This window comes from Juglans regia, chromosome 3 (assembly GCF_001411555.2).
Source record: "Juglans regia cultivar Chandler chromosome 3, Walnut 2.0, whole genome shotgun sequence".
Taxonomy (NCBI): domain Eukaryota; kingdom Viridiplantae; phylum Streptophyta; class Magnoliopsida; order Fagales; family Juglandaceae; genus Juglans; species Juglans regia.
Window position 1 is genome coordinate 27,915,288 of NC_049903.1, and position 15,895 is coordinate 27,931,182.

Here is a 15,895-nt window from a genome sequence, read left to right on the forward strand (position 1 = left end):
ATTCATCATCTATATAACATACATTTAGTAAGAGAAAAAAAATAAAAAAAATAAAAAAATTATGCGTGGTGTGTATTATAAGAATGATGAGTAGAATTTTTCAATTCCAATTCCAAATTCTAACCAAATGCATGTATATTATTGCCAAAGATCATTTGGATCAGATGATATAAGGCTTGTTTTTCAAATAAGAGAGTTAGGTTCCAACCCTCCACTCCGATATAAAGTAAAATTGCATGGTGTACCCAATCATCCGAATTAATTGTGGTGTATCAAAACCAGAATTCAAGGTGGTACCCATCTAGTTGATCAGGAATGGTGTTGTAGTGGTTATAATGAAGTGTTTGGTAAGATCCCACACCCTTATTCGTATGTATATCTTGCTACCTAATTAATATATATGAATAATAATAATAATAATAATAATAATAAAAAGTTCTAATGTTGTTCTTTTTAGGAAAAATAAAAGATAATTCACTGTTTTTAGTTAATCTTGATATATATTTTATAGTATTTCACCCATAAATTATTACCTTTTCTTCACTTGAAACTATTATACACTGCGAATATAAACTAAAATTTGCTCATATAATTAATTAAGACTGTAAATTGAAAATGTAACCAAACGAATAGTCATTCATTTATAGCATCCTATTCCGTCGGCCCTGAAGAGTGAAGATTTTACTCCATCATCGGTATTAATTAGTTTTAGGAAAATGCTTGGCTTAACGAGGATCCTCACCCATTTATTATTATTATTATTATTATTACTTAAAAGTGTTTTCTAATGAGTTTGTTATTTTTATTTTATTTTTAAAAATGTTTGAAAATAAATCACAAAAAAAAAAAAAAAAATTTGCCTTCTCGATGGAGAGTGTCGGTGTGTGTAGCGGTGCCCTTAGTTTTTTACACTATCAACTTGGCCTCGTTTGTTTTTGCAGAGATGAGATAAATTGAGATAAAAGTTGAAAATTAAATAAAATATTATTAGAATGTATATTTTTTAATATTATTATTGTTTTAAGATTTGAAAAAGTTGAATTGTCTATTTTATTTTATGTGACAATTTGAAAAAATTGTAATGATTAGATAAATTGAGATGAGATGAAATAAAATAAAATATGTTGTGAAAACAAACAAACTAGTATTTACCCTTTTAGTTGTTTTATTTTCTCACATTTTAAAATTTAGGCATGTTTGGATGCTTAAAAGTATCTAAAATTTTGTGACTAGTTATAAAATAATTTGAGTGAAGATATTTTATTGAGTTTTGGAAAATGAGAGAAAAAAATTTGAATAAAAATATATTTTAAAATAAGCATCGTATTAGAATTTATGAAAGTGAATAGATAAAATTAAAAAATCTTGTATGTAATTTTTCAATATTACTTTTGTTTTAAAATTTGTAAAAGTAGTATTGATTTTTATGTTTTATTTTAAGATTTGTAAAAGTTGTATTGATTTTTGTATTTTATTTTGAAGTTTGTAAAATTTGTATTGATTTTTGTGTTTGAGTAATAATTAGATAGTGATTAGATGAAAAAGTTAAAAACTTGACATTAAAAAGTATTTTATATTTTAGTGATATTTGAGAATAAAGTTACGAGAAATTTTGAGAATTTTAAAAATTCTCATGTTTGCCAAACATGTCGGATTTGATAATATAATTTAAATGTCATTATCTGAATTAAAATAAAGTGAACATGATAAATACCTTGGGAGCATTTTGATCCTTCTTTCGTATTCCACCACCTTATATGATTTTTTACCCTTGAGAAATCCCACCATCTGATTTGATTTGTTTCCTTGAAGATGTACATGTTACATGCTACCATTATTATAAGTAATAATCACTGCAATTATGTGGGTTGTCAATACTAAAATATGTGAGTTTTGCTTAATGTTCCTAAACAATAACTCAACCGATTGTAACTGATTTTTTTCCTTTTTTTATTATTATTTAATTATGAGTTGTAGATATCGTCAGGATTACCTCTGAATTATTCTCATTAAAGAACGTGAGAATGTCATTAGACTATAAGATCATAAAAAAAAAAATCGTCATATTGGTTAATCTCTGAATTTTAAATTATTCTCATTAAAGAACGTGAGAATGTCGCAAGATCGTAAAAAAAAAAAATATTCATAGTATTGGTTAATTTTGATGATAAGGATTTCCAAACTATAAAATATGGGTTGTGTGATATATTATCCGAAGAATATTGAGTTAGTTTGTTGTAGTTTTCATAGGCAATATATACTTTATGGTTTCTACATGACTCGGTGTGGTGTCTTTGTAATGAATTTGATGTCCATGACATGAAACAAGTTCCGTGTATGATGGATGTGTACGGCCTTTCCCTCTTGCTTACGGTGCAAGAATAGGATCCTTTGTGTCATTATACCGAACATATGATTTCCAAGGTGTTTCCAAATCCCCATGTCCCCCTCCTTACACCCAATAACAACTCTAACATGATCACCATGTCCAACAAAAATCATATGAGATTTTTTTTTTTTCAAATTAGATTATTTATTTTAAGAATTTGAGTTTGGATAGTGAAGTATTCTCATATATTTTGTAAATAATAGTGAAAAAGTAATGAATAGTAGTAAAAATTAAGTAAAAAGTAATAATAAAATAATGAATAGTAGTGAAGTATTCTGAGAATACTCGAGGTACTCTCAATACCCAAACTAATTTCGGTTTTAAATCAATATAATGTGGTATGTGGGGATCAAATTAATCATTTTTATATACAATATTTTTTCGCATGTAAAAATAGTATATATAAAAAAAGCAATAAAATCCTACAAATATATTACCACCGTCTTTCTATTCACAAATAAATAAAACAAAAAACTTATAAAAAAAAACTTAAAAAAAACTACTAGCGTGTTGAAAAAAAGAATAATTCTATTTAAAATTTTTTACATCACACACCATCTACATAAAATAATCTAAAGAAAATCGTTACACTAATAATCAAATGGCAACAAGTGTCCTAATATGTGGAGTAGGAATTGTTGAAACACCCAAATTTTTTTTTTTTTTTGTATTTATTTGAATTTATTTTCATTTTAATGATTGAGTCTACCCAACTTAAAAAATATAGAGCTTGTCGTATGGATTGCATTTGGTGGTTTTCTGTTAAAAGAAAATAATGAAAATCATAAGCTAAAAAATAATTGCTTTCTTGCTTTCATTGTAATCAAAGCAAAGACATGTATCCTTAAACAAACATAAAAATATTTCCGTTACCTTTGATATATGTATGCTTTTATTAGTGGATATAATGTCATCAAACAAAATGTAACATAGGAAAGGTTCCACTCTCATCCAATAGATATAGATACAGTGATATACAGTATTTTATTACCTACAAGTAGGGCCCATCAACAATAATATTCATTTTTCCTTTCCCCTCCCATATTGGCTGGATTTTAAAAGGATTGGTGTTTGGGTGTTGTCCATGAGTGATCGTTGGACATGTCTGTTAGGTGAAATTTATTTTTTTATAAAAAAAATATTTTTTTAACATTTTTAAAAATTATAAAAAAATATTAATACACTAATAGTCAATTTCTTAATCAGTAAATAATTTTTTTTTTTAAAAATTAAATATATGAGAGGTCAAAATGAGGAGATAAAATGAAGCGGCGAAGTAATATTATTTTTTTAAAAATACCCTTTATCAATGTATAATAATATGCCACTATAAATTAAGGAGTTTCAAGGTAGATTTTGGTTAACAACTCCAATTCCACTTTGAAGTTGCATTTCATAAGACTAAATTTTTTTATTTTAAAATTAAATTTTATCATTTTTAATCATATTTGTTGATGCGATACATTTTAAGTAATTGTTTATTTAGATATTCGGCATATAAGATTATTTAACAAAATTTATCTCTCTTTTTTTTTATAATTTTGGTTTAGGAAAAAAAAAATATAAATACATTTATTGGCATGACCATAATATTAACATGTCATTTGGAATGGTATGCATTGGTGGAATTTGGGTGGCCCAATTAAACGTGAATAAGCTCACATTTTGTGATCCTCTATCTAGGGTTTGAGGGTTGGACCAATGATCTTGTAATCTGATGATATATAAATTGGGTATCAATGTATCATGATTGGCATTGAATTTTTCTACTTCTGATCTTGTTGTTTTCCAAAAAGTAATAAAGAAACAAAACAAAAAAAAAGCTTATAATGTTTTATTTATTGTATTAATTTTGGAATGTGTGACTCAAAATTAATGATTTTTGATCTCGTCAACATGACGACATGGCCTCCATTGTGTTTAGTTTCGCAAAATGAAATTTATTGATGAATTACATTTGTTTCTTTTTTGTTCTTCGAGTTGTGAATGTGGAACAATGCTGTAAAATGTGTCTCTATGCTTAAAAGAAAATGAAATGAGATGAAAATTATTTTCATATTCTTTAAAAAGATTATAAAATATTGTGACATGGGAAATTTTATACATTCGCCGTTATTCATTTTTACACCCCATATTTATAATTTTTTTTCATAAAATGTGTGACGTGAGATAGTGAATAGTGACTAATGAAAATAATTTTTCATTTTGACACTTGTAAATCCAAAGTTTTTCTTAACATTCATGGAGAAAAAAAGAAATGTAGATATTTTTCACTCAAAGCTTTTTATCACTATCATTATAGAATATATAGAACATTTATCTTATTTTACAATCTTTTTTAAAAATATACTAAGGCATTATATTTTATGTGGGGCCTTGTTCTAAGTAATAGATTGTTCCGACAACCACCTTTCCGACTAAATCATGAAGTATTTATCAAATTTCACAAATTTTATTTATATACGTTAACTCGAGTGATCATGCGAAATGAAAAATTCTTTTTTATTAATTACTATTCATCATTCTATACTTGACGTCTTATGAAATATATCTTCACATTTTATAAAAATTATTTTCATATTTTATAAAAAATTATAAATATAAAATATATTCTCACAGATGAATTAAAATAATCTCACAGAAGAAGTATTTATTTGCTCTTTCACAATGCATTTATTTTACCCATAAAAATACACTCAATGCATGTGATTGGGGAGCGTGGGAAAGGGCGTGGAGAAAGAGCGTGGCCTAAGTATCCATGCTGTAGAGCAACGCACCGTACCTACGCAGATGACTAAACTTCCCTCCACTGACAAAAACACAAAACAAAACAAAATACAGATAGAGACTCGGGAACTGAGTTCGGAAGCAAAGCTGTTCGAAGCTCCTACCAACAGCCTCAGCCTACGAGTGCGAGGCACTACAAAGGCGCAAATGCCCTTCTTTCTTCTCTTTCAAAACTAGGGTTTTCTCGGGTTTTGAAACTCCCACCAGAAAAAGAGAAAGAAAGAAAGAAAGAAAGAAAGAAGAAAAACCAATCTACCAACTCCAACGAGACCAACCTCCTCCAGAGTTCACAGAGTCTGAAAGGCCTTCTGGCAAGACAAAAACTGTTGTTTTGGGGGTATTTCATGTTTATATTTCTTTTCTCAGCAATGCTTCTTTCCTTGTTTTTATATGTTTTTATATGTTTTCTTATTTTACCTTTTCAAAAATAGTTTTTTTTTTTTGTATTTGATTTTTGCTAATTAAAGATGAGATGTTTTGGTTTTGTCAAAACGTATATTTGGTTGATTGCTCTCAGTTACCCTTGTGTGTTCGAGGAAAAAGAGAGAGAGAGAGAGAGGTTTTCGTTTTCTGGGGTTCTTCTGCGTTGGAATGGAAATGTGGGTTTGTGGTTGAGCTGAAAGTCTTGAACGTTTCTAAAGTGCTTTCTGAGAAGAAGAGCTGAAGTTTGATACTTTTAGTTTTGTATACTTTTGGAAGTACGTCAACATTTCAGAAGAGTGATTCTTTCTTTCATCTGTTGGCTGAGCTGATCGAAGCTATGTTTCTGCTTTCTCTGTTTTAGTTCTTCATCCTATCATTTGCATCCGATCGGGGATTTAGACCCAGAGTGTGATTAGATCTAAGCGTTTCAAAGGTCATAAATTCAACCAGTTTGAAAGCCCAGAAACTCTCATTTGTCTGGTCTCGCTTTATTTTTACTGCAAAGTTTCATTTCAATATATAAATAATATATATTTGTCTTCTTTATTTTTTTAATTGATATATTTATTTTTTCTTAGTTAGTGCTTTCGCCTCCTTTTCGTTTTTTTTTTTTTTTATCCTACTTCAATATGAATTTCTCTTGCTTTATCTGATCTAAGCTTGTCATGATACTTGCTACTTTTTTGAGGAAAAAAAAAAATTGTTAAAAGAAACGAAATTTGAGGAACGCAGATGGGGAGGCTTGTTAGATTAGCCAACATTGAGGGGTCCCATTTTTCTTGTCTTGGATTTTCAAGCATTTTTCTAGTTCTGCTCCGTTTGAACATGGATACATAAATAAATATGCCCATAAATTTTCGGAAAAAGGTGTTTGATTACCTTTTTGTAGCCAATTTATTAATTTCCTTCTTCTAGCCCACAGTGGCTTCAATAATGGGTTGGGACCATAGTATAAGAAAAAGTACTGTTATATAAAAAAAAAAAAGGTACTGGAGTGAAAGGAAAGAAAAGGAAAGATGAGGATTTAAAGTTTGACAGATTGATTGCATAATCATATCTAATAAAATATTTCTGTTGCAATTTTTCTTTTTCTATCGTATTTCTTATATTTTTTTTATTTTTTGTCTAGTGGTTTTGGTTGGTGTTAGTGGAGGTAGTTTCTGTGGAGTTTCTTCCAAGCGATTGTGTTATTTGTTTGTTAGGCTTTGAGGCTGAAAACGGACTTGAGCTAGCTCTCTTTTAGCAACTATTTATTCGTTTTTTCCATAATATATATTATATTCCTTATCATCATTTTTTCTCATCCAAGTATTTTTCAGAACTACGGCAGGTGCTGTGGGTCCACTTTGAAGGAGGGATCATTACTTTATCCCTTATTACCGCTTTTACACAAGGAGATCACCAAAAAAAAAAAAAAAAATGCAGACACCAAAAACAAGGTAAAAATGTTTGTTACGAGCCTTTGACAGCATTGTGATTAATCTTTGTTCGACATTATTCTAACTTTTATCCTCGTGATTTGAATTTGGACTGTTTAAGGTGGATTTCAGTATTAGCCAGTTTGGTTGCTGCGGCTTAATTTTGTTTTTGATATTCATAAAGGATGTAGGGAGTCAAAATTTTTTGAATAGACTATATTTGGAATAAACTGAACGGTTTGCATAATTTCATTCAAAATTCTGTGGAAAATATGAATGTTAGCCTGTTGCACCATTGCTATTCCAGGAAGTCTCTGAAAGGAAAAAATAAAAAAGTGTTGTGTGTGACAGTAATGCAAGACAAAGTTTCAAGCAATGAGTTTGATGCAAAGTTTTAAAAAACTCATCTGAAGAGCATTTAATGTAAAATACGTATCAGAGTGTGTACATATTGAACTCTTTGAGGACCGACATGCACCAAATGATTTGTCTTTATCCATCAGATTGGAAGAACTAACTTCTATATTTTTTAAAGCGCACATTCCATTTTCAACCAGTCAATGTGCATATCTTCTTGATTAGTCTCTGAAAGGGAAATTGAAAAGCTAAAGAAGTACTGTCCCAAGTCTTCCATATATGTTTTTAATGTTGGTTTATCACCAATATATGGGTGGTGGGTGAGGTTGGCAGATAGCTGATTCTGGATATGGTTTCCAGTCTCTCCAAGAGATGGATCATCTTGCTGCATTGTAAGAATTGATATAGACGGAAAAATATGAGGACGTCTATATTCTACTTGACAAAAGTGTATGTCAGCACCAAGAATATCAATGGCCCTGATGCTAAGATTTCTTAAACTAAATAATGCCGTTTTGATTTTGAGCTGCCAATGTCATCAGTTGCTGTAAATAGATTTTTGGTTTATCTATATGTTTTCTGATTTGATTGTCACACCACTGAGTGTGAAAGCAGAACCAGTTTGGAAGTGCCACAAAAGAAATCTCCTGCAACACCTCGGACTGCTCGCCAACTCAGGACACTGGGCTCAGATTCCGACCCAGCCAGTAGGACACCAAAAGACAAAAGTCCTAAAGTCATTGAACGTAGGACATCACGAAGCCCAAACTCTGAGGTATCTCACAATAACAAATAATAAAATCAGCTCATTTTTACTTATAACAAAAAAAATCAGGTGATTTTGTTGGAGAGTTTCCGCCGGAAGCTCATACTCATGTTGGCAATCACACGCACACTGCTGCTTTTATAAAGCATCATTTCAGTTTTTAATTGTCATAATTTTATTCAAAAGATTTTGAGTTTTGGTTTTAAAAGTTTCTTTACAACTATTGCTTGATGTTTTAGTTAATCCTTTTCATCTTCTCTTAATGTCATCCCCCTTTGTCTTGTGAGCTCCAGAAGAAGCGCCCAATCCGAGTTTCTGAATTGGAGTCGCAGCTTGCTCAACTCCAAGAGGATCTGAAAAAGGCAAAGGACCAACTGAACTCATCTGAATCATGGAAGAGGAGAGCCCAACAGGAGGCTGAAGAGGCCAAGCAGGAGCTCTTCGACATGTCAGCAAAGCTTGAGGAATCCCAGCAGCAGCTGCTGGAGCTTTCTGCTTCTGAAGAAGCTCGGCTTCAAGAGCTCCGTAAAATCTCCCAGGATCGTGATCGAGCATGGCAATCTGAACTTGAGGCTGTCCAGAGGCAGCACTCTATGGATTCTGCTGCCCTGGCTTCTGCTATGAATGAAATTCAGAAGCTAAAAGTTCAGCTCGAAGTGGTGGCTGAATCAGAAGCTACTCAAACTAAGAGTGCAGAATCAGCACATGCGGAGATCAAGGGCTTGAGAATGGAACTTTCTAGAACTCTAGCCCTGGTTGAAAGGTTTAATACTGAATGCAATAATTGCAAAGAATCTGAAGCATGGGCCATAGAAGTTGTTAATAAAACTCAAAGGGAATTGGAAGAAGCGAATGCAACTGCAGAAATGCTCCGGTCAGATGGCATCAAAGCCATGGAAGCGTACAACTCCTTGTCAGTTGAATTGGAGCAATCAAAAGTGCAGGTGGAATCATTGGAGGGACGTGTGAGCACACTCCAGGTAGATGTGGTTGATAGCAATGGCAAAAAGTTGGCGGATCCTACAGGCACTTACAAGATTGTTCAGGAAAATGAAGAAAATGAGGAAACTAACCAGCTTAAAATGGAGCTTAATTTTCTGAAACTTGAAGTGGGTAAATTGAAAGCTGCTTTAGATGCGGCTGAGGTCAGGTACCAGGAAGAATATATTCAGAGCACGTTGCAGATTAGAAGTGCCTATGAACAACTTGAGCGGACAAAATCAGAATCATGCCAACGAGAGGCTGAAATGGAGTCGGAATTAGAGAAATTGAAGGCTCAAGTTGAGGAGTTAAGGGTTTGTTTGATGGGCAAGGAAACTGAATTGCAGAGTATTTCAGAAGAAAATGGGGAGCTGAAATTGAAGATTGAAAAAAACCTGTCAAGTGAAAAAGAATATAAACTTGCAATGGCCCTGAGGAAGTCAGAAGCAGATTTAGCAGAGTTGAAGGCAAGTTTGTTGGATAAGGAGGCAGAGTTGCAGAATATCACTGAGGTAAATGAATTGCTCAAGATGGAAATAAAGAAGAGGGACCTAGAAAGGAATCAAGTTAATGATGAGGTTGTTGCTCTGGCAGAAGCAGCAAGGACTGCAGAGCGGGAGGCTCTGATGAAACTTGGCAATATAACAGAAGAGGCAGATAAAAGTAGCCAAAGAGCAGAACGAGCGACTGAGCAGCTCGATGCAGCACAGGCTGCAAATTCAGAAATGGAGGCCGAGTTGAGGAGGTTAAAGGTGCAGTCAGATCAGTGGAGAAAGGCAGCTGAGGCAGCTGCTGCAATGCTTACTACAGCAAACAATGGGAAATTTGTGGAGAGAACAGCTTCTCATGACAACAGCTATAATCCTATGGATTCACCTTATTCAGAAGACATGGATGATGATTCGCCTAAGAAGAAAAACGGAAACATGTTGAAGAAGATTGGAGTGCTATGGAAGAAGGGCCAGAAGTAAAATGGAATTATGTGACAGGTAGCAGATTGTTCCATACTATTATTATCTTACTGCTTTTGGTATATTCTATTGTACTTAGTTCTCTCTTCACTTCCATTCTTGACAGGTATTTTGGTGGGTGGGTGCAGCTGGATTTTTCATGGAAAAGAATGTGAAAATGGTGAACTTAGTGTCATTTCTTTTAACCTGATGTGTGTTGTGGCTCTAGATAGACGCACTAGATATTCTATTCTATCTTCTTAATTTTCGCTTGGACATCTTTACAGTTATGTTTTGAATCAGTTGGTCTTCCTACAAAGCACATCAGGGGAGCCCTTGTGTATGTAAATGGAACAAATGATCTGAAACTAGCAGGCCTTGTTTATTTGTTACTTCAGCCATGAAGTGAGTTCCCTTTTTCTTTTTTTAAAGGGACAAGACCTGAGACTTTATAAATCAATCTTTACTTCGGCACCATGAATAAATTGAAGACTTTGACCATTACAAATTTACAAGTCAAAAATCAAAGTCTTGTTAAAAGCTATCCTCCTTTATAAAAATTATACTCTTAAGTGCACTAGCATCAGTTCGAATATTTCATTAGCCAAAATTTGTCTACTATCATATTCATACATTTTCCGTTTTGTCTATGTCATTTGAAACCTAATTTCATATTAGGTTATCCATATAAACTTTATATATTAATATATTTGATTTCTCAATAAAATAAAATAAAATAAATTTTATTTTAATTATTCTAATTTTTAATGCACATTTTTTTTATGATTTTATACTTAATAACATAACATAACGGTTATTTTGTTCATTCTTATTAAATTATTATTTTTACTTATATTTTCAAATATATATTTTTTATGAATCTAATAAATAATATATAAAATTCTAGGGGTTGATAAAGTCGCGGGTGTTCTTTTCTCTCTGGAGAAAAAGAAACGTAGTGGAGTGAGTCGCTCTTACTCCTGAGTAGAGTGGTAGTCTTTCCGTGGAGTGTCCAAATTGGGTAGTCTTATGGTGTTTTTTAGTGAGATCGAGTTGGTTTGCTGTGGTTAATTTTGCTTGGATGGAGAATCTTGGTGAGGCTTGGGAGAATTTGTCCTTAAATGAATCGGAACAGGAGGAAATTCAAATCCCTCTGGGGAGCATGTGGAGATGGGGGATGTAGGGGAGCAGAGGCTCTTTAGGAAGCTTTATGTGGATAGGAAAGTTGGTAAAGAGGTGCTGAGAGGAAATTTGTTGCGTTTATGGAAGCTGAGTAAACTTGTTGTAATCACGAAGATTAAGACTAATGTTTTTATCTTCATTTTTGCTATTGTTACTGATATGAAGAGAGTTTTGGAGGGACGCCCGTGGCTTTTTGTCAACAGTTTGCTTGTGTTAAAGGAGTTTGATGTGGTTACTCAGCCTGATAAATTATAGTTCAACTTAGAGGTTTTCTAGGTCCATTTCCATAATATGCCAAGGGCATGTATGAATGCTGATATAGGGAAACAAATAGGGAACTCAATGGGGGCTATTTTAGAGGTTGATCTATCTAGTAATGAGATTGGTTGGGGAAGTTTTTTGAGTGTGAGAATTCAAATGGATCTTCATAAACCTTTGCCTAGGGGGAGGACAATTGCTGTGAAAGGGACGAATATGTGGGTACCATGCAGGTATGAGAAGTTATCGAGGATTTGCTTGAGATGTGGCTGCATTCTTCATAGGCTTCAGGGTTGCGAAGAGAGGAAGACGGTTTCTAGGAAAAATAGAGCATATGAAACTCAGTATGGGCCATGGTTACGGGTGAATTTCAGTTCTAGGGCTCAGGTTGGTCCATCGATGTCCAGTGGTTCATCCACGAAGAATGATGGTAGGGAGGGGCGACGCAGTTGGTTACAGGCGGTTACAGGTGATGAGGAAGCTAAGAGTAGATGGGATAGTGGAAAGGTGGCTAGTAGGGGAGAGGTTGGTGGAGAAAAATTAGGGATTCAATCTTTGGGATCATGATGAGGAATAATCTGGATACTCGTAATTTTCAAAATCTAGTTATTCAGGAAGGGAAGGAGGTGGTTGAGAGAGATAGTGGGGGAGGGATTGAGGGGAGTGTTTGTTGAGGAAAGGGGACTGTGCTCGTGTGTTGGTGGGCTTGGGACAGGTGGATGAGAATTTTACTGATACAACTAAGAGAAATGCTATGGGCTCAAGCCCAATCACTAGTTTTGCTAGGGTTATAGATACGATAGAGGATAGCTATGGGATGGATGTGGGCCTTGAGAAGGGCTCGAATCCAGTTATGATGGTAAGTGAGGAAGGGCTTCCTTTCGATGGAAGGAAGGAAGAATGTGTCTGCCATGGCATCCAAGGTCACGTGCAACAACTTGATGATGGCCTTGGAGGCGTTGATAGGAAGAATCCAGCGAGAAGGAAGACGTGGAAGAAAAGAGCTCGGGCGCAGGGAAGACCATCTCAGGCATATTTTCTTTCTGTTAATACGAAGAGGGAGGAAATTTGGGCGTTAGTAAGAAACATAGAGGAGCAGTTCTCAGTGATTGCCTCGTTTTACTAGATGAATCGGTAGAGGCTGCATAGCAACCCCGTCGAGAGCCATGACTCTCATCAGTTGAAACTGCTGAGGACTTGGGAACCCTCAGACAGATCAAGAACTTCACCTTATGATGAAGAACAAGTGTCCCACTATGGTTTTCTTAATGGAAACCATGATGAAGGCAAAGAAAGTAGAAAATTTGAAGCCTAGTCTAGGTTTTGATGGTTGTTTTGGAACTAACCCGATAGGTAGGAATGAGGGTTTGGCATTGTTTTGGAAATATCCAGTGGCTTTTGACTTGTTTAATTACTCTACAAAACATATTAGTGGATGGGTTAAGGTGGGGGATCATGAGAAGAGGGCCACTCACCGTATAGAATCCTTTGAACCCACACTCAATTTGAAAACTCATCCAAGAAAGTCAAAAGCAAGTCAATGGATACTTTAGACCCTTTGAGCAACTCATTTCAAGAACCTAAATTATATGAAAATCTAGACTTGTTGAAGAACATGTCTCAAGAGCCTAAATTATAAGGAAGAACGCCTTAAAGGTTGTGATTTGTCTTTGATAAGTTAAAAAATTCATTCAAGAACAAGAGGATATAAACTCAACTCACAATGAATAAATTCATCAAATTTCATAAACTAATGAAAAGTGTCGCGGCTACAGTAACTTATATATCCATTCCCTTAAACAAAATAAACCCTAGGCCAAAATAAGGCCTCCTTGTTCCGAAAATACCCTTGGACGAAATCCAAGGCTTTCCCAAAAGAAACCCTAATTGAAAATTAAAACAATTCCTAAATTACCCTTAAAAACTTCTCTTGAAATCCTAGTTCATAAAACATAAAACATATGTGGGCCAAGCATCCTCAATCCCAATTATTCTAAACTAATAAAATAAATCATTTAAATGATTTAAACAAATTGAAAGCCTTCAATAACAATAAGCCCAAACAATAACTCTAAGTCATGTATTCCACAGCTTGTATGATCAAAACTAATTTTTCTTCTTTAAAGTCCATCTTGTGTGTTTGGCTCTTGCTAGCTTCATCCCAAGTGGATTGTACCAATCCTTGCAATACTCCTGTCATCAATAGGTAAAGGCATCAAATCTAAAAGAGTAAGTGGATTAAAACCATAAATAATTTCAAAAGGAGAATATGAAGTAGTTGCATGCATGATTCTATTATATGCAAACTCTATAAATGGCAAACAATCTTTTCAAAATTTTAAATTCTTATGAACAACAATGCGTAAAAGCTGAGTTAAAGTCCTATTAACTACTTCAGTCTGACCATCAGTCTATGGATGACAGGTAGTGAAAAATAAGAGCTTAGTACCCAATTTCCCCCACAACACCTTCCAAAAGTAGTTAAAGAATTTAACATCCCTATCAGATCAATACTCCTAGGCACACCATGGAGTCGCACTATCTCCCTGAAAAACAAGTCAGCTATGTTTGTGGCATCTTCTGTTTTATGGCATGGAATGAAATGTGCCATTTTACTAAATCTATCCACAACCACAAAAATAGAATCCCTACCCCTTTTTGTCCTAGGCAGCCTTAAAACAAAGTCCATAGATATGTCCATTCATGACTCGCTTGGAACGGGTAAGGGTGTATACAACCCATGTGGCAAAACCTTAGATTTGGCCTTTCTACATATAATGCATTTGCCACAAATGCGATTGAGGTCTCTCTTCATCTTAGGCCAAAAGAAATGTTCATGCAAAATGTCTAAAGTTTTCTTGACACCAAAGTGTCCCTTTAATCCCCCACCATGTGCCTCATGCACCAATAACTCACGCATAGAACAACTTGGCACACAAAGTTTGCTTTCTTTAAACAAATAATTATCATGCTCATAAAACTTACCAAATGCCGCCTTATCACATGCCTTATATACATCAGAAAAGTCAGCGTCATCAGCATACATGTCTTTCACATATTCAAAGCCAATCATTTTGGCACTTAAAGAAGTAATAAGGACATACCTCCGGGATAACGCATAAGCAACAATGTTCTCCTTACCTTGCTTGTAATGAATGACATATGGAAAGGTCTCAATGTATTCCATCCATCTGGCATGTCTTTTATTCAACTTTCCTTGACCATTGAGATGCTTCAATGACTCATGATCGGTGTGGACCACAAATTCTCTAAAGCACGAACAAGAGCATAAAACTCTTTGTCATAAGTATGGTACTTCAGGGACGCCCCACTTAGCTTCTCACCAAAGAAGGCTATAGGTCGCCTATCCTACATCAAAGCGGCTCCAATCCCTATTCCTAAGGCATCACATTCAATTTCAAAAGTTTTGTTAAAGTCAGGTAATGCTAACACAGGTGCAGAACACAAATTTTTTGTAATAGTAGTAAAAACATTCTCTTGATCAGCCCCTAAATGAAACCCAACATTCTTTTTAATTACTTAAGTGAGTGGTGCACCAATGGTGCTAAAGTCTTTAACAAAAAGTCGATAAAAGCTAGCTAAGCCATGAAAGCTTCTTACCTCAGTAATGCGCTTAGGCGTTGGCCATTCTTTGATGGTCTTGACTTTCTCTTCGTCCATCTCAATACCTTTTGTACTAACAACATAATCAAGGAAAACAACTTTTTCCATGCAAAAGGTACATTTATTAAAATTAGCATATAACTTTTCACATCTCAACACATCAAACACATATTTCAAATGCTCAATATGTTCATTTAAGTCCTTACTGTACACTAGGATATCATCAAAGTACACAACCACAAACTTGTCTATGAATGCACGTAGGACATGGTTCATTAATCTCATGAAAGTACTAGGCGCATTTGTAAGTCCAAATGGTATAAACAACCATTCATAAAGTTCATACTTTGTCTTAAAAGCAGTTTTCCATTCGTCACACTCTTTCATTCTAATTTGATGCTATCCACTTTTAAGATCAATTTTACTGAAAATACATGAGCCATGCAATTCATCAAGCATATCATCTAATCTAGGAATGAGATGGCAATAATGTACTATGATATTGTTGACCGCCCTACAATCAACATACATCCTCCACGTCCCATCCTTCTTTGGCATAGCACTGGTACTACACATGGGCTCATGCTCTCCCTCATATACCCCTTGTTCATCAAATCCCCAACTTGCCTTTGAAGCTCATTTGTCTCTTTTGGATTACTCCTATAGGCTAGTCGATTTGGAATAGCAGCTCCGGGTACAAAATCAATCTAATGCTCAATACCTCTAAGATTGGCAACTCATTTGGCATCTCCTATGAGAA

General features: G+C 34.2%; 1 protein-coding gene across 2 annotated transcripts; it reads left to right on the forward strand.

Annotated features, from left to right (window-relative positions):
- Positions 1-5,233: 5,233 nt before the first annotated feature.
- Positions 5,234-10,472, forward strand: LOC109021827 (interactor of constitutive active ROPs 2, chloroplastic-like). 2 transcript variants are annotated; one of them, XM_035688944.1, is made up of 5 exons: positions 5,234-5,513; positions 6,919-7,038; positions 7,990-8,149; positions 8,434-10,110; positions 10,199-10,472. In XM_035688944.1, the coding sequence occupies exons 2-4, from the start codon at positions 7,019-7,021 to the stop codon at positions 10,090-10,092; spliced, it is 1,839 nt and encodes a 612-aa protein (XP_035544837.1). In that variant the 5' UTR covers positions 5,234-5,513; positions 6,919-7,018; the 3' UTR covers positions 10,093-10,110; positions 10,199-10,472. The 2 variants fall into 2 exon arrangements, with proteins under 2 accessions (XP_035544837.1, XP_035544836.1); XM_035688943.1 differs by having other exon boundaries at positions 5,234-5,487.
- Positions 10,473-15,895: the final 5,423 nt, after the last annotated feature.

What these genes read in the sequence shown, in the direction of transcription:
- LOC109021827 (XM_035688944.1), top strand. Translation starts at nt 7,019, where the DNA reads ATGCAGACACCAAAAACAAG. An exon ending in ATGCAGACACCAAAAACAAG is followed by an intron (nt 7,039 to 7,989) that starts GTAAAAATGTTT and finishes GTGTGAAAGCAG; the next exon opens with AACCAGTTTGGAAGTGCCAC. An exon ending in CACGAAGCCCAAACTCTGAG is followed by an intron (nt 8,150 to 8,433) that starts GTATCTCACAAT and finishes TGTGAGCTCCAG; the next exon opens with AAGAAGCGCCCAATCCGAGT.